Source organism: Sus scrofa, chromosome 15, assembly GCF_054392235.1.
Source record: "Sus scrofa isolate SSC_HxYL_T2T_F1_AM1 chromosome 15, Sscrofa_HxYL_maternal_Yorkshire_Landrace_v2.0, whole genome shotgun sequence".
NCBI classification, from domain to species: Eukaryota; Metazoa; Chordata; class Mammalia; order Artiodactyla; family Suidae; genus Sus; species Sus scrofa.
The window spans coordinates 46,442,964-46,464,646 of record NC_139397.1 but is presented as its reverse complement, the minus strand read 5'-3'; the positions used below and the strand labels follow the sequence as shown (position 1 = coordinate 46,464,646).

At 42.4% G+C, this 21,683-nt stretch overlaps 1 protein-coding gene across 6 annotated transcripts in view; it reads left to right on the top strand.

Moving 5' to 3' along the window:
* The window catches only part of TDRP (testis development related protein), a 59,920-nt gene that overhangs the window by 29,297 nt on the left and 8,940 nt on the right, over positions 1-21,683 (top strand). Inside the window, exons 1-3 of one of the 6 annotated variants that reach the window (XM_021074629.2) lie at positions 10,867-10,931; positions 11,288-11,431; positions 12,201-12,295. The exons of 1 other annotated variant lie outside the window; for it this stretch is intronic. In XM_021074629.2, coding sequence (XP_020930288.1) covers positions 12,245-12,295 — 51 coding nt within the window. In that variant the 5' untranslated portion in view covers positions 10,867-10,931; positions 11,288-11,431; positions 12,201-12,244. Of the gene's footprint in view, positions 1-10,866; positions 10,932-10,976; positions 11,195-11,287; positions 11,432-12,200; positions 12,296-21,683 lie in introns of those variants that run through there. 4 more of the 6 variants (XM_084998174.1, XM_084998173.1, XM_084998175.1 and 1 more) reach the window with 4 other exon arrangements.

The window sequence follows — 21,683 nt, the reverse complement described above, 5'->3', positions numbered from 1 at the left end:
TTTCAAATTGCTTCTGATTTCCCTTTTGAGTTCTTGTTTGACTCACTGGTTATTTAAGCATGTGTTGTTTAATTTTAATTCCATGTAGTTGTGAGATTTTCCTGCTGCTGCTGCTGCTGCTTCTTTTTTTTTTTTTTTTTTTTTGCTGCACCCACGGTATGCAGAAGTTCCTAGGCCAGGAACTGAACTTGCGCCACAGCAGTGCCCCAAGCCACAGCAGTGACAATGGCAGGTCCTTAATCTGCTGAGCAACCTGGAAACTCTTAATTTATTTCATTCCTCTGATGTCAGAGGCTACTGTGAGTAATTTTATCCTATTAAATGTACTGAGGTTTGTTTTATGATCTAGCATATGGTCTGTGTTCCATGTGCACCTCAGAAAGATGTGTATTCTCCTGTTGGAGGGAGTATTTTATTGATAGCTATTAGATAAGCTAGTTTGTAGTGTTTTTCGTGTCTTCTGTCTAGTTTTAATTGTTATTGATGGTGGCATACTGAGGTCTCTTATTGTTGGACTTGCTGGTTCTCTTTTTATTTGTCTATATTTTGGCTTCTTGTATCTTGTTGTTGTTGTTGTTTTGTCTTTTTAGGGCCACCCTTGTGGCATATGGAGGTTCCCAGGCTAGAGGTCGAATTGGAGCTGTAGCCACTGTCCTACACCACAGCCACAGCAATGCCAGATCCTTAAACCACTGAGTGAGGCCAGGGATCCAACCTGTGTCCTCATGGATCCTAATCATATTCATTTCCGCCGAGCTATGACAGGAACTCCTTGTTATATTGTTGTTATGTGCCTATATGTTTTGTTTTGTTTTGTTTTTGTCTTTCTGCCATTTCTTGGGCCGCTCCTGTGGCATATGGAGGTTCCCAGGCTAGGGGTCGAATTGGAGCTGTAGCTGCCAGCCTACACCATAGCCACAGCAACGCGGGATCCGAGCCGCGTCTGCAACCTACACCACAGCTCACGGCAACGCCGGATCCTTAACCTGCTGAGCAAGGCCAGGGGTAGAACCTGCAACCTCATGGTTCCTAGTCGGATTTGTTAACCACTGAGCCACGACGGGAACTCCATGTGCCTATATGTTTTTAATTGTTATATCTTCCTCTTGATAAGCTATACATCATTATAAAATAATTACCTTTGGTAACTTTAAAATACTTAATGTTTATTTTAATTACTGATATGGCCACTCCAGCTTTTTTTGTAATTGCTGTTTGTGTGACACATCTTTTTCCTTTTACCTTCAATCTGTTTTTACCTTTGAATCTACAATATGTCTCCTGTAGGCAACATTTAGTTGGATCACTTTTAAAACTCTGGTATGGGGGTGTTCCCATCATGGCTTAGCAGTTAACAAACCCGACTAGCATGCATGATGATGCAGGTTCAAGCCCTTGCCTTGCTCAGTGGGTTAATGATCCAGTGTTGCCTTGAGCTGTGGTGGGGTCCCAGATGTGGCTCAGATCCCGCATGACTGTGGCTGTGGCTGTGGTATAGGCTGGCGGTTTCAGTTCCAATAGGACCCCTAGCCTGTGAACTTCCATATACTGCGGGTACAGCCCTAAAAGTACAAAAAAAAAAAAAAAAATTCTGGTATGGGAGTTCCTGTTGTGGTTAAATGGGTTAAGAACTTGACATAGTATCTGCGAGGATGCAGGTTTGACCCCTGCCCTTGCTCAGTGGGTTAAGGATCCAGTGTTGTTGTGGTTGTGGGGTAGACCTGCAGCTGCAGCTCCAATTTGACTCCTAGCCTGGGAGCTTCCATATGCTGCAGGTACAGCCCTAAAAAGAAAAAAGAAAAAAAAAATCCAGTATGACAAACTTTGCCTTTGATTGGATTGTTCAATCCATTCACATTTTTTTAATGATTTTTATTTTTTCCATTATAGCTGGTTTACAGTGTTCTGTCAATTTCCTACGGTACAGCAAGGTGACCCAGTCACACATACATATATATACATTCTTTTTTCTCACATTATCATGCTCCATCGTAAGTGACTAGACATAGTTCCCAGTGCTATACAGCAGGAGCTCATTGCTTATCCATTCCAAAGGCAATAGTTTGCATCTATTAACTCCAAATTCCCAGTCCATCCCACTCCCTCCCCCTTGGCAACCGCAAGTCTGTACTCCATGTCCATGAGTTTCTTTTCTGTGGAAAGGTTCACCTGTGCCATCTATTAGATTCCAGATATAAGTGATATCGTATGGTATTTGTCTTTCTCTTTCTGACATATTTCACTCAGTATGAGAATCTCTAGTTCCATCCATGTTGCTGAAAATGGCATTATTTTGTTGAGTAGTATTTCATTGTGTATATATACCACTTCTTATTCCATTCATCTCTCTTTGGACATTTAGGTTTTCCATGTCTTGGCTATTGTGAATAGTGCTTCAGTGAACATGCGAGTACATGTGTCTTTTTCAAGGAAAGTTTTGTCTGGATATATGCCCAGGAGTGGGTTGCTGGGTCATATGGTAGTTCTATGTATAGTTTTCTAAAGTACCTCCATACTATTCTCCATAGTGGTTGGTTGTACCAGCTTACCTTCCCACCAGCAGTGTAGGAGGGTTCCCTTTTCTCCACACCCTCTCTAGCCTTTGTTATTTGTGGACTTATTAATGATGGCCATTCTGACCGGTGTAAAGTGATACCTCATTGTAGTTTTGAACTGCATTTCTCTAATAATCAGTGATGTTGAGCATTTTTTCATGTGCTCGTTGGCCATCCCTATATCTTGTTTGGAAAAATGTCTATTCAGGCCTTTTGCCCATTTTTCAACTGGGTTGTTGGCTTTTTTGCTGTTGAGTTGTATAAGTTGCTTGTATATTTTAGAGATTAAGCCCTTCTCAGTCACATTGTTTGAAACTGTTTTCTCCCATTTCATTCGTATTTAATAGTATTATTGCTGGAGTTGAATTTACATCCGCTATTTTTTTGTTTTCTATATATCTCATTTCTTGTTCCTTTATTGCTCCCTTACTGCTTTCTTTTGCATTAAGTGTATATATTCTTATTTGGACTGAGTCATGCAGAAGTTCCTGGGCCAGAGATTGAACCCATGCCACAAGAGTGACAACACCAGATCCTTAGCCCACTGAGCCACAGGGAACTCCAGGGGTATATTTTATTTTATTAGTTTTTTCTTTTTATGGCTACACCTGCAGCATATGCAAGTTCCCTGGGCTAGGGGTCAAATTGGAACTGTAGCTGCAGGCCTACACCACAGCCACAGAACACTGGATCTGAGCTGCATCTGCAACCTATACCACAGTTTGTGACAAGCTGGATCCTTAACCCACTGAGCAAGGCTGATGCCAGGGATTGAACCCCCATCCTTATAGAGACAACTTTGGGTCCCTAACCTGCTGAGCCACATTGGGAACTATATTGAGGAGTATAATTTTTTTTTTTTTTAAGGGCCGTACCCATGGCATATGGAGGTTCCCAGGCTAGGGGTCCAATCAGAGCTACAGCTGCTGGCCTGTGCCAGAGCCACAGCAATGCCAGATCCTTAACCCACTGAGCGAGGCCAGGGATTGAACCTGCGTCCTCATGGATGCTAGTCAGGTTCATTAACCATTGAGTGGCAACGGTAACTCCCAGGGGTATAATTTTTAATGTGACATTTTAATACCTTACTATTTTACCATCTGTAGTCATTTTTTTAGTCCAATACAATTTTACTCCCACCCATCTCTTTTATGCTGTTATCGGCAGATAAATTACACTTGCATTACATAGGCCCATCATTACATTATATACATATTATTGTATACACTTTTAAAAAGTTCTAAGAAGTAAAAGAAAGTACATTTACATTGTGTTTTATAATTACATAATTCTTTTTCCAGTGCTCTTTGTTTTTTCACCTGGATTTGAATTACTATTTAGAGTTAACTTGCTCTCATTCTGAAGAGCTTCTTTTATTGTTTCTTGTAAGACAGGTCTGCTAGCAACAAATTCTTTCAGATTCGCTTATCTGGAGAAGTTCTTATTTCATCTTCACTTTTAAAAGTTAGCTTTGTTGGAAACAGGATTTTTGTCAGTTTTTCATTGAATGCTTTAAACATGTTCCCCTCTGCCTTCTGGCCTTCATTGTTTCTTCTGAGTCAGTTCCTAATCTTACTGGGGTTCCTGGGGAAGTGACTAGTCGTTCTTCTGTAGTTTTCAAGACTTTCTCCTTGTCTTTGTGTGTGTAGTAACGGCTGTGTCTGATCTTTGTCCATGATTCCTAGCACAAGGTTCCAAACTGGGATTTCCTGAGGGTCAGGAGTCGTTATCATGCTCAGGACATGACTCATGGTGGCCCCTCTGTAGCCTCAGGGTGGGGGTTGGACACCAGCAAGGCCAGGCATAGGATTAGAGGTTTGGGATTTTCAGCGACATCACCCTCAGGAATGGAGAGGGCTAGAGATTGAGTTCTGTCACATGGCCAGTGATTTAATGAGTTGTCATGTCTATATAATGAAGTTCCAATAAATAGTCTTGACAGGCAGCTCAGTGGAGTTTCAAGGTTGGTGAACACATTAATGTGTGGTGAGTGTGTATGTGAGACCAGCTGGCTCTGCATCCGCAGGGACACAGGGACAGGGCAGGGCAGCTCTCATTCCCTCCCAGGCAACCCTCCTCTGCCCTCCCCCCATTAATCTCTTCACTTGGCTGTTGCTAAGTTGTTAATACTATAATAAACCTGTGATCATAGGTACAGCACTCTCCTGAGTTATAGGTGTTCTTTTTAAAATCACTGATCTGATGGTGTTGTCGGAACCTCTGAGTTGATACCTGTTTGATCAGAAGTGAAGGCAGCCTTGGGCCCCTGAGGCGGGGCTGGTGTCTTCTGTACAGGCTGAGCCTTCTGTGGAGTCTGTGAGTAAGTCCTGGTGGTTACCAGCAGGATTGGATTACGGTAAACCAGTTGGTGTGACCCAGTTGGGGGTGAAACAAAACACTGTTCATTGTGATCTTTGTGTTTGTGGGTCTCTGTGCCTCTTTCTTTTTTTGTGTGTGAGAGATATTTATTTATTTATTTATTTTTGTCTTTTTAGGGCCGAACCCACAGCATATGGAGGTTCCCAGGCTAGGGGTCCAGTTGAAGCTATAGCTGCCAGCCTACACCTCAGCCACAGCAACGTGGGATCCGAGCCGTGTCTGCGACATATACCACAGCTCACAGCAATGCTGGATCCTTGATATACTGAACAAGGCCAGGGCTCAAACCCACATCCTCGTGGATGCTAGTCAGGTTCGCTAACTGCTGAGCCAAGATGGGAACTCATGTGCCTCTTTCTTCAGAGTGTGTTGAGCTTCCTGGATATATGGATTTTTGTTTTTCAATTATTTGGGGAAATGTTCTATTATATATTTGATTTTTTTTTTTTTTTGGCTAATTTCTGGTACTTCATCTTGCAATGCTGTTGTGCTTGATGTTATCACACATTTTTCTGAGGTTCTTCATTTTTCTTCATCTTTTTTCCTCTCTGGTTTTTGGCTTCAAGTTCAATAATTTTTTTTTTCTTTTCATGGCTATATCTGCGGCACATGGAAGTTCTTTAGGGGTTGAATTGGAGCTGCAGCTGCTGGCCTACACCACAGCCACAGCAATGTGGGATCCAAGCTACATCTGTGACCTACACCACAGCTTGTGATAACACTGATCCTTAACCCACTGAGCAAGGCCAAGGATGGAACTGCATCCTCATGGACACTGTCAGGTTTTTAACCCACTGAGCCATAGTGGGAACTCCTCAAGTTCAGTAATTCTTAATTCTCCAAATTAAGACCTCCTGTTGAGCCCCTACAGTGAATTTTTATAATTTCACTTACTGTACTTTTCAGCTTTAGAATTTGCACTTGGTTCTGTTTGGTCATTTCTGCCTCTGCTCCCATCTTCTGCTTGGTGCTGCTCTGCCTTCCTTTACTTCCTCAATGGTGCTTCCTTCAGTCCTGTGCACCTGTTTATAATGACTGTTTTGTAGTGTTTTTCTGTTGAACATCTGGTTTGCTCTCACAGTCAGTTTGTTGCCCACTTTTTGGGGGGTCTTTGGGTCATACTTCCCCCCCTTTTTGGCTGCTTCAAACTTTTTCATTAGAAAATGGACATTTTATAAGTTTGTACCTTTAGACCTCTTCCACCCACTGCCCCCATCCCCCCTCTGCCTCTGGCATCTGCCACTCTTCTCCCTGTGAGCTGGGTTCTTGTTTGTTTTGTTTTGTTTTTGATTGCCCATGTAACTGAAATCACTGAGCATAATGTTCTCAAGGTCCATCCATGTTGCCAATGTCAAGATTTCACTTTTTATGGCTGAATAATATTTGTGTAGAGACCATATCTTCTTTAGCCATGCATCTGTCTGTGCACACTTAGGTTGTTTCCATGCCTTGGCTGTTGTGAATAGTGCTGCAGTGAACATGGGGTATATATATATATATATATATATATATATATATATATATCTTTTCCAGTTAGTGTTTTCCTTTGGATCAGTATGCAGAAGTAGAATTGCTGGATCATTTGGTAGTTCTGTTTTTAATTTTTGTCTTTTTAATAGTAGCCATTCTCACAGGTATGAGGTGATATACTTTTATGGTTTTAATTTGTATTTCCCTGATAATTAGTAATGTTGAACATCTTTTCACATACCTGTTGGCCAACTGTATGTCTTTGGAAAAATGTCTGTTCAGATCCTCTGCCCATTTTTTAAATCGGATTTTTTTTGTATTGAATTTTATGAGTCGTTTATGTATTTTGGATATTAGCCTTTTACTAGATGCAAGATTTGCAAATATTTACACCCCTTCTGTATTTGCCTTTTCATTTTTTTGATGTTTTCCTTTCCTGTGCAGAAACTTTGGTATAGTCCTACTCGTTGCTTTTTGCTTTTGTTGTCTTTGCTTTTGGTGGTGAATCCAAAACATCATCACAAAGACTGATGTCAAGGTGCTGCCTAGGTATGTTTTCTTCCAGGAGTTTTTGGTTTGATTTTTGTTTTTGGCCTTGCCTGGGGCAGGTGGAAGTTGGTGGGCTAGGGGCTGAACCAGTGCCACAGCAGCACCCGAGCCGCTGCAGTGGTAACATTGGATCCTTAACCCACTGAGGGAACTCCCTCTTCTAGTTTTATAGTTTCCTGTCTTACACTCAAGTCTGTAATCTGTTTTTAGTCAGTTCTTGTTTGTGCTGTAAGGTAGTGGTCCAGTTTTATTCTTTTGCATGTGAATGACCAGTTTTCCCAGCACCACTTATTGAAGAGACTGTTCTTTCCCTATTCTGTATTCTTGGCTTCTTGGTTGTAAATTAACTGATCATACATGCATGGATTTATTTCTGGCTTCTCTATTCTGTTCCATTGATCTTTGTGTCTGTTTTTATGCCAGTAACACACTATTTCACTACTGTGGCTTTATAATATAGTTTGAAATCAGGGAGCATGTTACGGGCAACTTTGCTCTTTTTGTCAAGATTGTTTGGCTATTTGAGGTCTTCTGTGTTTCCATATACATTTTAGGATTGTTCTGTATTGCAGCAACTCTGGGTATACATCCCACCATTCCTTTTACTTATGTTTTCATTCATTTATTTATTGCTTTGTTTAGTATCTGGCTGGATTATTTAGTGGGGCTGGTTCCATGCCCCCACCTCATCAGGGTGCAGTCTGGGGTGTGCCCACATCACCTGGGGTGACAGTGGGCAGGGCCGGCCCCCCCATCCTCTTTCCCTGTCAGTACCCAGCTCTTAACCTACCCTGGCTGCCAGCTGGTTGCTCTGTCATTTTCAGTAATCCTCAGGGGCATAAATGGCTTTAACTGGCTCCTTGATGGAAGCACTTCTGAGGGCCCTGTTGGATCATTGCTACGGCCTCCAGGGTGCCTCGTGGCTTCTCTTTCCCAGCTCTCTCCTGCAGGCTCCTGCTCAGCCCAGCCCAGCCTCAGTCCTCTCCTGGTTGCCTTTCACAGCCTCCCTGTGCCCAAGAGCCCTTAGTTTTAATTCCTCTGTGCTCTGTTGCCCATGCACTTGGTGCCTTTGGCCCCAGGTGCTCCTGTGCCTCCTGTCCTGCGCTCATAGCCATCAGCCTCCATCTTTGCAGCCTCTGTGCCACAGCCTCTGTCCTTGCAGCCTCCAACCAGGCAGCCTCAGTCCTGCAAACTCTGTCCCAAGGCCTTCCTCCTGGCAGTCTTTACTGGCAGCCTCTGGGCCAGGCTCCAGCCTCTCTGAGTGGTCCCCACTCTAGGAGCTGAGCACTTGGTGAGGGGTGGGCAGCAGCCTGGGCCAGATCACCAGTTGAGTCTCTGTCCCTCAATTGGGGGCCGGTTTGAAGGAGGGAGCTGGGTCGGGGGCACCACACTGCTGCTGGCAGCTCCAGCCACAGATGCTCACTTGCCCTTTGTACATTTTCTTAATTGCTCAGTTTTCAAATATCTGTAGATGTTCTAGAGTAGGTTATCTTTTATTTACTCTTCACTCAGGAGCATTTCACCCAGAGGCTTTGGATGGTTGTGGTTCTGTTTGTTCACACTTTTCAGTAGTTTCCCTGGGGAGCCTCCCAGTCTTCTCAGGCTTTACAGGTGGAAGTTGATACTTGCCTTAATTTTTAAAACTCCATTTGAGAGCGATCGTGTGGCAGGCAGGGGCAGGGATTGGGCTGTAAGAGGTCAGTGTGGCTGCCCTCCCATTGTCTGTTACTTGATTTGCTCATTACTTGGTCTAAGTCATGTGCTCCACCTCCTCCTCCTTCCAACAGGCAGTGTTTCATACAGAAATGAGTGGAGAGGGTGATGCTGTGGGTGGGGGCACAAGATGCAAGCCTTGTGTTACTTTTGCTGTTGGCAGCATTCTCCCAGCGTGCAGAGAGGATGTGGAAGGAAAAGGTGGGCTGGGTGGGGGCACTAGGGGGCCAGTTTAGCCAAGAGGCCAGCAGCCTCTGCAGCAACTTGGTGGTTGTGGGGGTTAGCTCTGCTCTGGGGACAGACCCCCATTTCCATCAGTTCTGAAACTGTTTAAAATTAGTGTTTAGGATTGGTGCCATTCAGTGTATTTAAATACCTTTGATCATTTCAAAAGGAATGAGGGATTGAGTTAAGACGTGGGTTTTTTTCTTTATCTGTTGTTTTTGTTTTTTCTGGCTTTTAGGTTTACACAGTTACCTTTTAAGTTCATTTGCAGTAGTTGGTTAGAATATGGCTGTGATGTGTAAACACCAGCTACCTTTGGACTGGGTTTTACTTGTGTTTATTTTAGCATCTTTCTGCAATTTGGAATTCTTCTGTTTTGACTCTTAGGAAAAGTTAGGTTCTTACTACTGTTTTTAGTAGTATGATTGCAAATATCTAAAATTTTAGAATTGGTAATAATTACATGATTGCTATTGGTTAATGATCATCCAGCTGTGGGAGTAGAGAATTGAATCTAAACATTTGGTAGGGTTATGGGCTATTCTGTCACTTCCATCCTGGAGCACACTGTGTGCAGACAAGGAAGCCAGGGAGGAAACCAAACACTCATGGCCCTCCTTTCTGCTCTGCAGCTGCTGCTGCTCACAGGCACCCCTCTCTGGCTGTGCAGGTGGGCAGGAGGGTAAGCATGGGAACTGCGATGCCCCAGACTGTGGAGACCAGGAGACCTAAGGCTCCCCCAGCCCTGCCCCCAGGACAGGGTTGGTAGTGGGGAGGGAGCAGGAAAGCTACCCACACAGGACCTGGTGTCCAGGCGCTCCCTGCCGAGGCCTCTTCCTTCCAGGACTCACTTCCTTTCATGAATTCTGTGTGTTTGCAGAAGTCTGGCTTTGAGATTAATCACTTTTCTTTTTTTCCAACCTGAGCCTCCTTGACATGTTGGTTATCTGATTACACTGGCTTTCGTCAGCTTTTATGTCCCCATTGCTGTGACTGGAGAGGGGCTTCAGAGGCCATGGGAAATGGGAGGAGTGAATGGTTAAGTTCATCTGTCTGAAATGTTTCTAGCAAAAAAGTCCCTGTATTTTGGATTCTGGTTGGCAAAGTGATGGATTATGTTTCTTCACTGGGTTTGCTTGTTCCAGTTTCTTACAAACAGGAGAGAATTTTTTTTTTTTTTTCAGCCCACAGCATTTGGAAGTTCCCAGGCCATGGATAGAACCCACACCACAGCAGTGTATAATGCCAGACCCTTAACTGCTAGCCACTGGGGACTCCAGAAGACAGATTTTAAGCATTTTTGTAATAGTCTGATTAGACTGCTATAACGAAACACCACAGACTAGGTGGCTCAAGCAGCAGAAATTTGTTTCTCACAGTGCTGGTGAGACCTCTTCCAGGATGGGGCCATGTCTGCACGTGGAGGGAGCTGTGGGGGCACTCTCATCTCTTCTCTAAGGGCACCAGTCCCCTCTCAGGAGATGTACCCTTAGGACCTCATCACCTCCCAGAGACCTCCCTACCCAGCACCATCACATCGGGGTTTAGGATTCCAACATGTGAATTTGGGGGAAAACATACATTTATCTTTTTCTTTTTTTTTTTTTTTTTTGTCTTTTCTAGGGCTGCACCTGCGGCATATGGAGGTTCCCAGGCTAGGGGTGTAATTGGAGCTGTTGCTGCGGGCCGACATCAGAGCCATAGCAACGCAGGACCCAAGCCACATCTGTGACCTACACCACAGCTCATGGCAACGCCGGATCTTTAACCCACTGAGCGAGGCCAGGGATCGAACCCGAAACCTCGTGGTCCTAGTTGGATTCGTCAACCACTGAGCCTTGACAGGAACTCCTGGAAAACATACATTTAGACCATAGCCTTCAATTCTATGAGGAACAGCATTCTGCCCTTCTTTTTTATTTTTTATATTTATTGGAGTATAGCTGAGAATGGTTGACTTGAAATGTTGTACTAGTTTCAGGTGTACAGCAGAGTGACTCAGTCATCCATACAAGGATATCCATCCCTTTTCCCACACAGGTTAGTATAGAAATTATTGAGATTTTCCCATTCCTCCCTTCTCAGGACTCACTGGCCTGCGTGATGACCTGTTGTTAAAGCCCCCTGGCAGAGTACCCATCGTGGCTCAGAGGAAACGAATCTGACTAGTATCCATGAGGACGCAGGTTCGATCCCTGACCTCGCTCAGTGGGTCAAGGATCTCATGTTGCTGTGGCTGTGGCTGTGGCCAGCAGCTGTAGCTCCGGTTCTACCCCTAGCCTGGGAACCTCCGCATACTGCAGGTGCGGCTCTAAAAAGACCAAAAAAAAAAAAAAAAAGAAAAAGCTGCCTAGTACTTAGGGATAGGCAGTGCACTGACTGGATGATCCTTTCAGATCAGTGTACAGAATACTGTCTTCAGAGCAGCCAAGTGAAGCATTAACTGTTTCTCTACTTAACCTGCGGGGTTTCTGTGGTGTATTGTCGAGAGCCATCCTGTCAGCGAGATGGACGCCAGCGAGGGAGCCACTTCTGTCCAGGTATCGTCTGTACAGACGGCCTTCCGCCCTCCTGGCCATCCCCAAAGCTTGATGCTCCAGTGGAGTGACTGGTGTGTCCCTTGTGTTGGGCCGAGGGAACCACAGGAACTGTCTTTGTGATCAGGGGTGGCACTTCTTTCCTCCAAGGCCGTTGGCCATGACTGCATGGCATGTCATGTCCTATCTGACTCTCCCTGGAGCCGGGAGCTGACGGAGCCAAGGGTTTGGCCTCACAGTTTGACTGGAAGCCTGGGCTGGGTCCATGAAGTCACTTTCCTCTAGGATTACCAGTTTCCCAGTAATTCACTGTGTAAACAGAAGGTTATTGTGACTTCTAAAATCTAGAATGGTTAGAAAGAAAATTAGGCTTTTTTATGACATTGTCATTGAAACCTTAGCCTGGCCATGACTCACTGCAGTTTTCCTTGGAGGCCCTAGACCAGCCTGTTCCCTGTGGGGTCCCAGGGCATGCCCACTCCTCCTGGGGGCTGGGAAGTAAGGCCCTACAGGGACATCATCCTCAGGCAGGGTGGTGGCTGTGGTGACGCCAAGGAGAGGCTGGCACAGTGTACAACCTGAGTACTTTTTACTCTGAAGAAGCTGCCAGACACATTTAAGCCCTTCTTAATGAGTGATGGTCCTACAGGGCAACTCTGGAGTTAGGATCTGTGCACTTTGACCTCTTTGATCCACATAAGAAGATGCACTATCATGTGGGTGACTATAGGGGACAGGGCTGCAGTGACAGTGGCTCATATCTCCTGCCTAGTGTAGGTGACCACTGTGGGGTGACAGCAGTGCTTTCCTGATAAAATGCTGGGATACCTGACCCAAGGAAGATTAACGTGCTTCTCCTGTTTGAACGTAAGTACCTCTTACCAAAGCAGTCACGTTCCATGGGATCTGGGCTGGTACCCTTGGGCCTTGTGGTCTCCACAGAACTGACCCTTGCATTTGTTCCTGATTTTCAGAGATATTTTGGCATATTTCCTTTGCTCCCATCATTTAAATGGTGTATCTCGTTTATTAGCATTGAGTTTTGCTCTTAATTTTTCTTGCTCTAGTAGAATTTGTGTTTTGATCAACTTTTGGATGGAGAGCCGCCCTGGGGCAAGTAGCCCCAGGCCTCACAGCATAGCATTCCCGCAGCTTGGGTTCCACACTTCGGTGGAAGAATTTGAGATGAGAAATCTACATTTAATGCATTTGAATAATTAAAGCACTTAAAGCTAGAGCTTTATAATTTGAAGAAAATAAGAGTAAATGCAAATGATACTGTATTTTGGTCTCTAACTTTGGGACATTTTGTTCAATATTTTAAGATCTATGAATTGTGAGCCTGAGTTTGAAGGATGGCACTTTAGACTGTTTAACTTGGTCAGATAAGGCTCTAGTTTCCTGATCCAAAGAGATGGAGTTCACAAGTCCAGTTATTCTCCTTTTTTCCAGTTTTATGAGATGTAATTGATGACACAGCACTGAATAACTTCCAGGTGTACAGTATGGTGACTCAACTTACATATATTTTGAAATGAGGACAACAGTAAATTTAGTTAACATCCATCATCTCACATAGATACACAAAAAGGAAAATGTTTTTTTCTTATGATGAGAACCTTTAGGATCTACTCTCAAATATGCATCAGAGCATTGCTGACCACATCATCCTGTTGTGCATATCCAGTCCCAGTTTATCTTGTACCTGGAAGTTTCTGCCATTTGACCGCTTTGCTCCAGTTCTCCCACTCTCCTCTGGTAACCACAAATCTAAAAAAGTTTTAAAATTCCACTGATAACTGACATCATATGGCATTTGTGTTATTTTCTCTGACTTTCGCTTACCATAATGCCCTCAAGGTCCATCCATGTAGTCAGAAAAGGCAGAATTTTATTTTTTTTTTATGTTTTCATTGTATGTATGTGCCACATTTTAGCCTTTCACCTGCCAGTGGACACTTGAGTTGTTTCCATGTCTGGGTTATTGTAAAAATGCTGTGAACCTGAAGGCACATATATCTTTTCTAGTTAGTATTTTTGTTTCCTTTGGATCAATACCCAGAAGTGGAACTGCTAGCTTATATGGTAGTTTTAGTTTTTAGTATTTTTGAGGAACTTCCACACTGTTTTCCATAGTGGCTGCACCAATTTGCATTCCCACCAACAGTGCATAGAGGTTCCCTTTTCTCTACACCGTCTCCAGCACTTGTTATCTCTTGTCTGATGCTGGCCATTCTGACAGCTGTGGGGTTATGTCTCCTTATGGTTTTGATTTGCATTTGCCTAATGGTTAGTGGTGTCGAGCATCTTTTCATGTGTCTGTTTGGCCATCTGTATATTTTTCTTTTTTGGTTTTTTTGTCCTGCATAAGTGATTTTTTTTTATTACTCAATGAATTTATTACATTCGTAATTGTACAATGATCATCACAATGCAATTTTATAGATTTTCCCTCCCACAACCCCAGTGCATCCCCCTACCCCCCAAACTGTCTCCTTTGGCGACCATAAGATTTTCAAAGGCTGTGATTCGTATGTGTTCTGCAAAGAAGTTCAGTCTGTCCTTTTTTCAGAATCCACGTCAGTGAAAGCATTTGATGTTGATTTCTCATTGTATGGCTGACGCCACTTAGCATGATAGTTTCTAGGATGCAAAAAATGCTGGTATTTTGTTCTTTTTAATGGCTGAGTAATATTCCATTGTGTATATGTACCACCTCTTCTTGATCCACTCCTCTGTCGATGGACATTTAGGTTGTTTCCATGTCTTGGCTATTGAAAATAGTGTTGCAGTGAACATCAGAGTACATGTGTCTTTGCGAGTCATGGTTTTCTCTGGATAGATGCCCAGGAGTGGGATTGCTGGGTCAAATGGGAGTTCTGTTTAGTTTTCTGAGGACTCTCCATACTGTTTTCCACAGTGGTTCCACCAATTTACAATCCCACCAACAGTGTCATTGGGTTCCTTTTTCTCCACACCCTCTCTAGCACTTTTTGTTTGTAGACTTTTGGATGATGGCCATGCTGGCTGGTGTAAGGTGGTACCTCAGAGTGGTTTTTTTTTGTTTCTTTTTTTTTATTGTATTTCCACGTTTTTTCTTTTTTTTTTTTTATTTTCCCACTGTACAGCAAGGGGGTCAGGTTATCCTTACATGTATACATTACAATTACATTTTTTCCCCCACCCTTTGTTCTGTTGCAACATGAGTATCTAGACATAGTTCTCAATGTATTCAGCAGGATCTCCTTGTAAATCTATTCTAAGTTGTGTCTGATAAGCCCAAGCTCCCGATCCCTCCCACTCCCTCCCCCTCCCATCAGGCAGCCACAAGTCTCTTCTCCAAGTCCATGATTTTCTTTTCTGAGGAGATGTTCATTTGTGCTGGATATTAGATTCCAGTTATGAGTGATATCATATGGTATTTGTCTTTGTCTTTCTGGCTCATTTCACTCAGTATGAGAGTCTTTAGTTCCATCCATGTTGCTGCAAATGGCATTATTTTGTTCTTTTTTATGGCTGAGTAGTATTCCATTGTGTATATATACCACATCTTCCGAATCCAATCATCTGTCAATGGACATTTGGGTTGTTTCCATGTCTTGGCTATTGTGAATAGTGCTGCAATGAACATGCGGGTGCACGTGTCTCTTTTAGGTAGAGTTTTGTCCGGATAGATGCCCAAGAGTGGGATTGTGGGGTCATATGGAAGTTCTATGTATAGATTTCTAAGGTATCTCCAAACTGTTCTCCATAGTGGCTGTACCAGTTTACATTCCCACCAGCAGTGCAGGAGGGTTCCCTTTTCTCCACAGCCCCTCCAGCACTTGTTATTTGTGGATTTATTAATGATGGCCATTCTGATCAGAGTGGTTTTGATTTGCATTTCTCCACTAATGAGTGATGTTGAATATCTTTTCCTGTGGTTTTTGGCCATCTGTATGTCTTCTTTGGAGAATTGTCTGTTTAGATCTTCTGCCCCTTTTTGGATGGGGTTGTTTGTTTCTTTGGTATGAAGCTGAAGAAGGTGTTTATAAATGTTGGAGATGAATCCCTTGTCAGTTGATTCATTTGCAAAGATTTTCCCCCCTTCCGTGGGTGGTCTTTTTGTTTTATTAAGGGTTTCCTTTGCTGTGCAGAAACTTTTAAGTTTAATTAAGTCCCATTTGTTTATTTTTATTTTTTATTTTTTAAATTTTTTTATTTTTTGTCTTTTTTTGCTATTTCTTTGGGCCGCTTCCGTGGCATGTGGAGGTTCCCAGGCTAGGGGTCTAATCGGAGCTGTAGCCACCGGCCTACACCAGAGCCACAGCAACGCAGGATCCGAGCCTCGTCTGCAACCTACACCACAGCTCACGGCAACGCCGGATCGTCAACCCACTGAGCAAGGGCAGGGACCGAACCCGCAACCTCATGGTTCTTAGTCGGATTCATTAACCACTGCTCCACGATGGGAACTCCCCCATTTGTTTATTTTTGGTTTTACTGTCATTACTCTAAGAGGTGGATCTGAGAAGATGTTGCTGTCATTGATGTCAGAGAGTGTTTGGCCTGTGTTTTCCTCTAAGAGTTTGATAGTGTCTGGTCTTATATCTAGGTCTTTAATCCATTTGGAGTTTCTTTTTGTGTATGGTGTTACAGAGTGTTCTAATTTCATTCTTTTCCTTGTGGCTGTCCAGTTTTGCCAGCACCACTTATTGAAGGGGCTGTCTTTTATCCATTGTATATTCTTGCCTCCTTTGCCATAGATGAGTTGGCTCTAGGTGCGTGGGTTGAATTCTGGGCTTTCTATCCTGTTCCACTGATCTCTATTTCTGACTTTGTGCCAGTACCATACGGTTTTAATGATTGTTGCATTGTAGTATAGTCTGAAGTCCGGGAGCCTGATTCCTCCAGCTCCATTTTTCTTTTTCAGCCAAATGTCTTTGGCTATCCTGGGTCTTTTGTGCTTCCAAACAAACGTTAAAATATTTTGTTCAAGTTCTCTGAAACATGTCCTTGGTAATTTGATAGGGATTGCATTGAATCCGTAGATTGCCTTAGGTAGTATAGTCATTTTGATAATATTGACTCTTCCAATCCAAGAGCATAGTATATCTTTCCATCTATTTGTGTCATCTTTGATTTCTTTCATCAGTGTCTTATAGTTTTCAGAGTATAGGTCTTTTGTCTCCTTAGGTAGGTTTACTCCTAGGTATTTTATTTTTTTGGATGCAATGGTAAATGGGATTGCTTCCCTAATTTCTCCTTCTGATCTTACACTATTAGTATATAGAAATGCTGTCCATTCCTATGGATTAATTGTGTATCCTGCAACATTGCCAAATTCATGGATGAGCCCTAACAGTTTTCTGGTAGAGTCTTGAAGATTCTCTAGGTATAGTATCTTGTCATCTGCAAATAGGGATAGTTGTACTTCTTCCATTCCAATTTGGATTCCTTTTATTTCTTTTATTTCTCTGATTGCCTTGGCTAGGACTTCCAAAACTATGTTGAAGAGTAGTGGTGAGAGAGGACATCCTTGTCTTGTTCCTGATCTCAGCAGGAATTCTTTCAGATCTTCACCATTGAGAATGATGTTCTCTCTGGGTTTGTCATATATGTCCTTTATTATGTTGAGGTAGGTTCCCTCTATGCCCACTTTCTGAGGGGTTTTTATCAGAAGTCATGTTGGATTTTGTCAAAGCCTTTTCCATGTCTATTGAGCGGGTCATATGGTTTTTATTCCTCAGTTTGTTAATGTGGTGTATCACACTGATGGATTTGCAGATATTGAAGAACCCTTGCATTCCTGGGATAAATCCCACTTGATCATGATGTACAATCCTTTTAATGTATTTTTGGATGTGGTTTGCTTGTACTTTGTTAACGATTTTTGCATCGATGTTCATCAGTGACATTGGTCTGTGGGTTTTTTGTGTGTGTGTGTGTGGTATCTTTGTCTGGTTTTGATATCAGGGTGATGGTGGCCTCATAGAATGAGTTTGGGAGTATCCCTTCCTCTGCACTTTTTTGAAATAGTTTCAGAAGGAGAGGTGTTAGCTCTTCTCTAAATGTTTGATAGAATTCGCCTGTGAAGCTGTCTGGTCCTGGACTTTTGTTTGTTGCAAGTTTTTAAATCAGAGTTTCAATTTCAGTTCTTGTGATGGGTGCATTCATCTTTTCTATTTCATCTCGGTTTAGTCTTGCATGATTGTACTTTTCTAAGAATTTGTCCATTTCTTCTAGGTTTTCTGTTTTATTGGGATATAGTTGCATATAGTAGTCTCTCATGATCCTTTGTATTTCTGTGATATGCGTTGTTACTTCTCCTTTTTCATTTCTAATTTTATTGATTTGAGTCCTCTCCTTTTTTCTTGATAAGTCTGACTAAGGGTGTATCAATTTTGTGGATCTTTTCAAAGAACCAGCTTTTCATTGCATTGATCTCTTCTATGGTTTTCTTTGTTTCTATTTCCTTGATTTCTGCTCTGATCTTTATGATTTTTTTCCTTCTATTAACTTTAGGTCTTGTCTGTTCTTCTCTCTCAAGCTGCTTTAGATGTGAAGTTAGCTTGTTTATTTGAGCTTTTTCTTGTTTCCTGAGGTGGGCTTGTATTGCTATAAACTTTCCTCTTAGAACAGCTTTTGCTGTATCCCATAGGTTTTGGAGTGTTATATCTATTGTCAGTTTCCTCTTTTATTTCTTCAGTGATCCATTGGTTGTTCAGTAGCATGTTGTTGAGTCCCCACGTGTTTGTGTTTTTTGCATATTTTTTCTTGTTGATTTCCAGTCATATAGCGTTGTGGTTGGAAAAGATGCTTGATATGATTTCAATTTTCTTAATGTTACCAAGGTTGGATTTGTAGCCCAGGATGTAATCAATCTTAGGGAATGTTCCATGTGCATTTGTGAAGAATGTGTATTCTGTTGCTTTTGGCTGGAATGTCCTATAAATATCTATGAAGTCCATCTTGTTTAATGCTTCATTGAGGGCCTGTGTTTCCTTAGTGATTTTCTGTCTGGATGATCTGTCTGTTGCTGTAGGTGGAGTGTTAAAGTCCCCCACTATGATTGTGTTATTGTTGATGTGTCCTTTTAAGGTTGTTAGCAGTTTCCTTATATATTGTGGTGAACCTGTGTTGGGTATGTAGATATTTAAAATTGTTCTATCTTCTTCTTGGAGTGATCCTTTGATCATTATGTAGTGACCTTATTTGTCCCTTAAAACATTCTTCATTTTAAAGTCTATTTTGTCTGAAATGAGTATTGCTACTCCAGCTTTCTTTTGATCCCTGTTCGCATGGAATATTTCCTTCCATCCTCTCACTTTCAATTTGTATGTGTCCCTAGAAGTGAAGTGGGTCTCTTGAAGACAGCATATATATGGGTCTTGTTTTCATATCCATTCAGCCAGTGTGTGTCTTTTGGTTGGGGTGTTTAGTCCATTAACATTTAAGGTAATTATTGATATGTATGTTTTTATTGCCATTTTATTAATTGTTTTGGATTTGTTTTTGTTGCTCTTTTTTCTTCCCTTCTTCTCTTGTTCTCTCCTCTTCTGGTTTGATGACTATCATTAGTGCTGTATTTGAGTTGATTTTTCTTTGTTTGTGTATTAGTTGTAGATTTTTGGTTTGCAGTTATTCTGAAGTTTTGATATGAGTCTATATGTATTTGAGATTGTTTTAAGTTCTCTTAATTGCAAGTTCATCTCCAGTGTCCTGCATTTGTACCCTCCTCTTTTGTTGATCTGTGAAGGTTTTGATTTCTCCTTCAAATCGGAAGGAGAGCCTTGCTGGGTCAAGTAATCTTGGTTGGAGTTTTTTTCCTTTCATCACATTGAGTATATCACACCACTACCTTGTGGCCCACAGAGTTTCTGCTGAAAAATCTGCCGATAACCTTATTGGAGTTCCCTTGTATGTTACTTGTTTCTTTTCCCTAGCTTCTTTCAAGATTTTCTCTTTGTCTTTAATTTTGGTCAGTTTGATTAATATGCATCTCAAGGTATTCCTCCTTGTGTTTATTTTATATGGTACTCGTTGTGCTTCCTGGATTTGAGTGAGCAGTTCCTTTCCCATGTGAGGGAAGTTTTCAGCTATTATCTCTTTGAGTAGTTTTTCTATCCCCTCCTCTCTCTCTCTTCCCCTTCTGGCACCCCTATAATACAGATGTTGGTGTGTTTAACATTGTCCCAGAGTTCTCTGAGACTCTTCATTTGTTTTCCATCTTTTGTCTCTTTTCTGTTTGGCATCCGTAATTTCCACTAATCTGTCCTCCACCTCACTTATTCGTTCTTCTGCCTCCTGTATTCTGCTGTTAGCTGCTTTGAGCGAATTTTTTATTTCAGTCATTGTATTTTGCAGCTCTTCTTGTTTCAGTTCTATATCTTGTATCTCTTTGCTCAGTGTTTCCTGTAAGTTATCCATCTTTGCCTCCCGTTTATTTCCAATGTTCTTGCATCATCTTCAGCATCAACAGTCTAAAGTCTTTTTCCTGGAGGCTGAGAATCTCCTCATTGCTTAGCTGATTTTCTGGGGTTTTTCTTTCTCCCTCATCTGAGCTATAGTTCTCTGTCTCTTCATTTTTATAGGTTTTTGGTGTGGTGGCCTTTTTACAGATAATAGAGTTGTATCCTCCCTTACTTCTGGTGTCTGCCCCTCTTGTGGCCAAAGTTGGTATGGGGGCTTGCTGTACGCTTCCTGATGAGAGGGACTGGTGCCTGCCCAGTGGTAGGTAGAGCTGATTCTTATCCCTCTGGTGGGTGGGGTTTAGTCTCTGGATGGGATTAGAGGCTGCTGTATACCTGAGGGCTCTTTAGGCAGCCTGTTCACTGAGGGGCGGTGCTGTGATCCTGCCTGGATTGTTGTTTGCCCTGGGGCTTCTCAGCACTCGTGAGTGGGGCCAGATTTTCCCAAAATGGCCACCTCCAGAGAAAGGCATGATGTTGAATAATCCCCGAGAGTTTGCTTCCAATGTCCTTCTTTCACAACAAGCCACATTCACCCCTGTTTTCCCTAGAGGTCCTCCAAGAACTGCAGTCAGGTTTGACCCAGATTCCTATGGAGACTTTGCTTTGCCCTGGGACCCAGTGCACATGAATGTCTGTGTGTGCCTTTCAAGAATGGGGTCTCCGTTTCCCCCAGTCCTGTGGAGCTCCTGTGCACAAGCCCGACTGGCCTTCAATGCCAGATGCTCCAGGGGCTCTTTCTCCCAGTGCCAGATCCCCACATGTGGGAGTTTGATGTGGGGTGAAGAACTCTCACTCCTGTAGGTGAGTCTCTGTGAACCAGTTAGTTTCCAGTCTCTGGGGCTTCCCACCCGGGAGGTATGGGGTTGTTTATATCACGTAATCGCCCCTCCTACCTCTGGATGTGGCCTCCTCATTGTCTTCTGGAGTAGGGTATCTTTTTTTTAGGTTTCCGGTCCATTTGGGTGAAGAGTGCTCAGTCTTTAGTTGTGCATTTTGTTGTTTTTAGGAGAGAAGTTGAGCTCCAGTCCTTCTATTCCGCCATCTTAATCCCATCTCCGTGTGTATGTTTTCTTTGGAAATTGTGTAGTCAGATCCTCTTCCTATTTTTTAGTCAGATTTACTTTTTTTGTTGTTATTGAGTTGTATGAGTTTCTGTGTTTTTTGAATATTATCAGATAATATGGTTTACACTTTTTTTCTCATTCCATAGGTTGCCTTTTCACTTTGTTGATGGTTTCTTTTCTGTGCAGAAGCTTTTTTGTTTGGTGTAGTTCTATTTGTTTATTTTTTATTTTGTTGTTTGTGCTTTAGTTGTGAGTTCCAAAAAACTCACTGCCAAAACTTAGGTCAAGAATCTTTATTCTTATGTTTTCTTCTAGGAGTTTTATGGTTTCCAGTCTTACACTCAAGTCTTTAATCCTTTTCAGGTTAATTTTTATGAGTGGTGTAAGATAGGGATCAAATTTCATTCTTTGCATGTATGTGGCTGTGCAGTTTTCCCATGACGATTTGTTGAAGAGACTGTCTTTTCTCCGTTGATATTCTTGGCTCCCTTGTCAAGTATTAATTGTCTGTTTTTATGTCAGTACCATACCATTTTGATGACTATAGCTTTATAGTATAACTTGAAATCAATGTGTGTGATGTCTTTTTGTTCTTCTTTGTCAGGATTGTTTTGGCATTCAGGGTCTTTTATGGTTCCACACAAATACTGGGATTTTTTTCTACTTCTTTAGACAATGCCTTTGGAATCTCAGTAGGGGTTGCATGGACTCAATGGATGGCTTTGGGTAGTATGAACA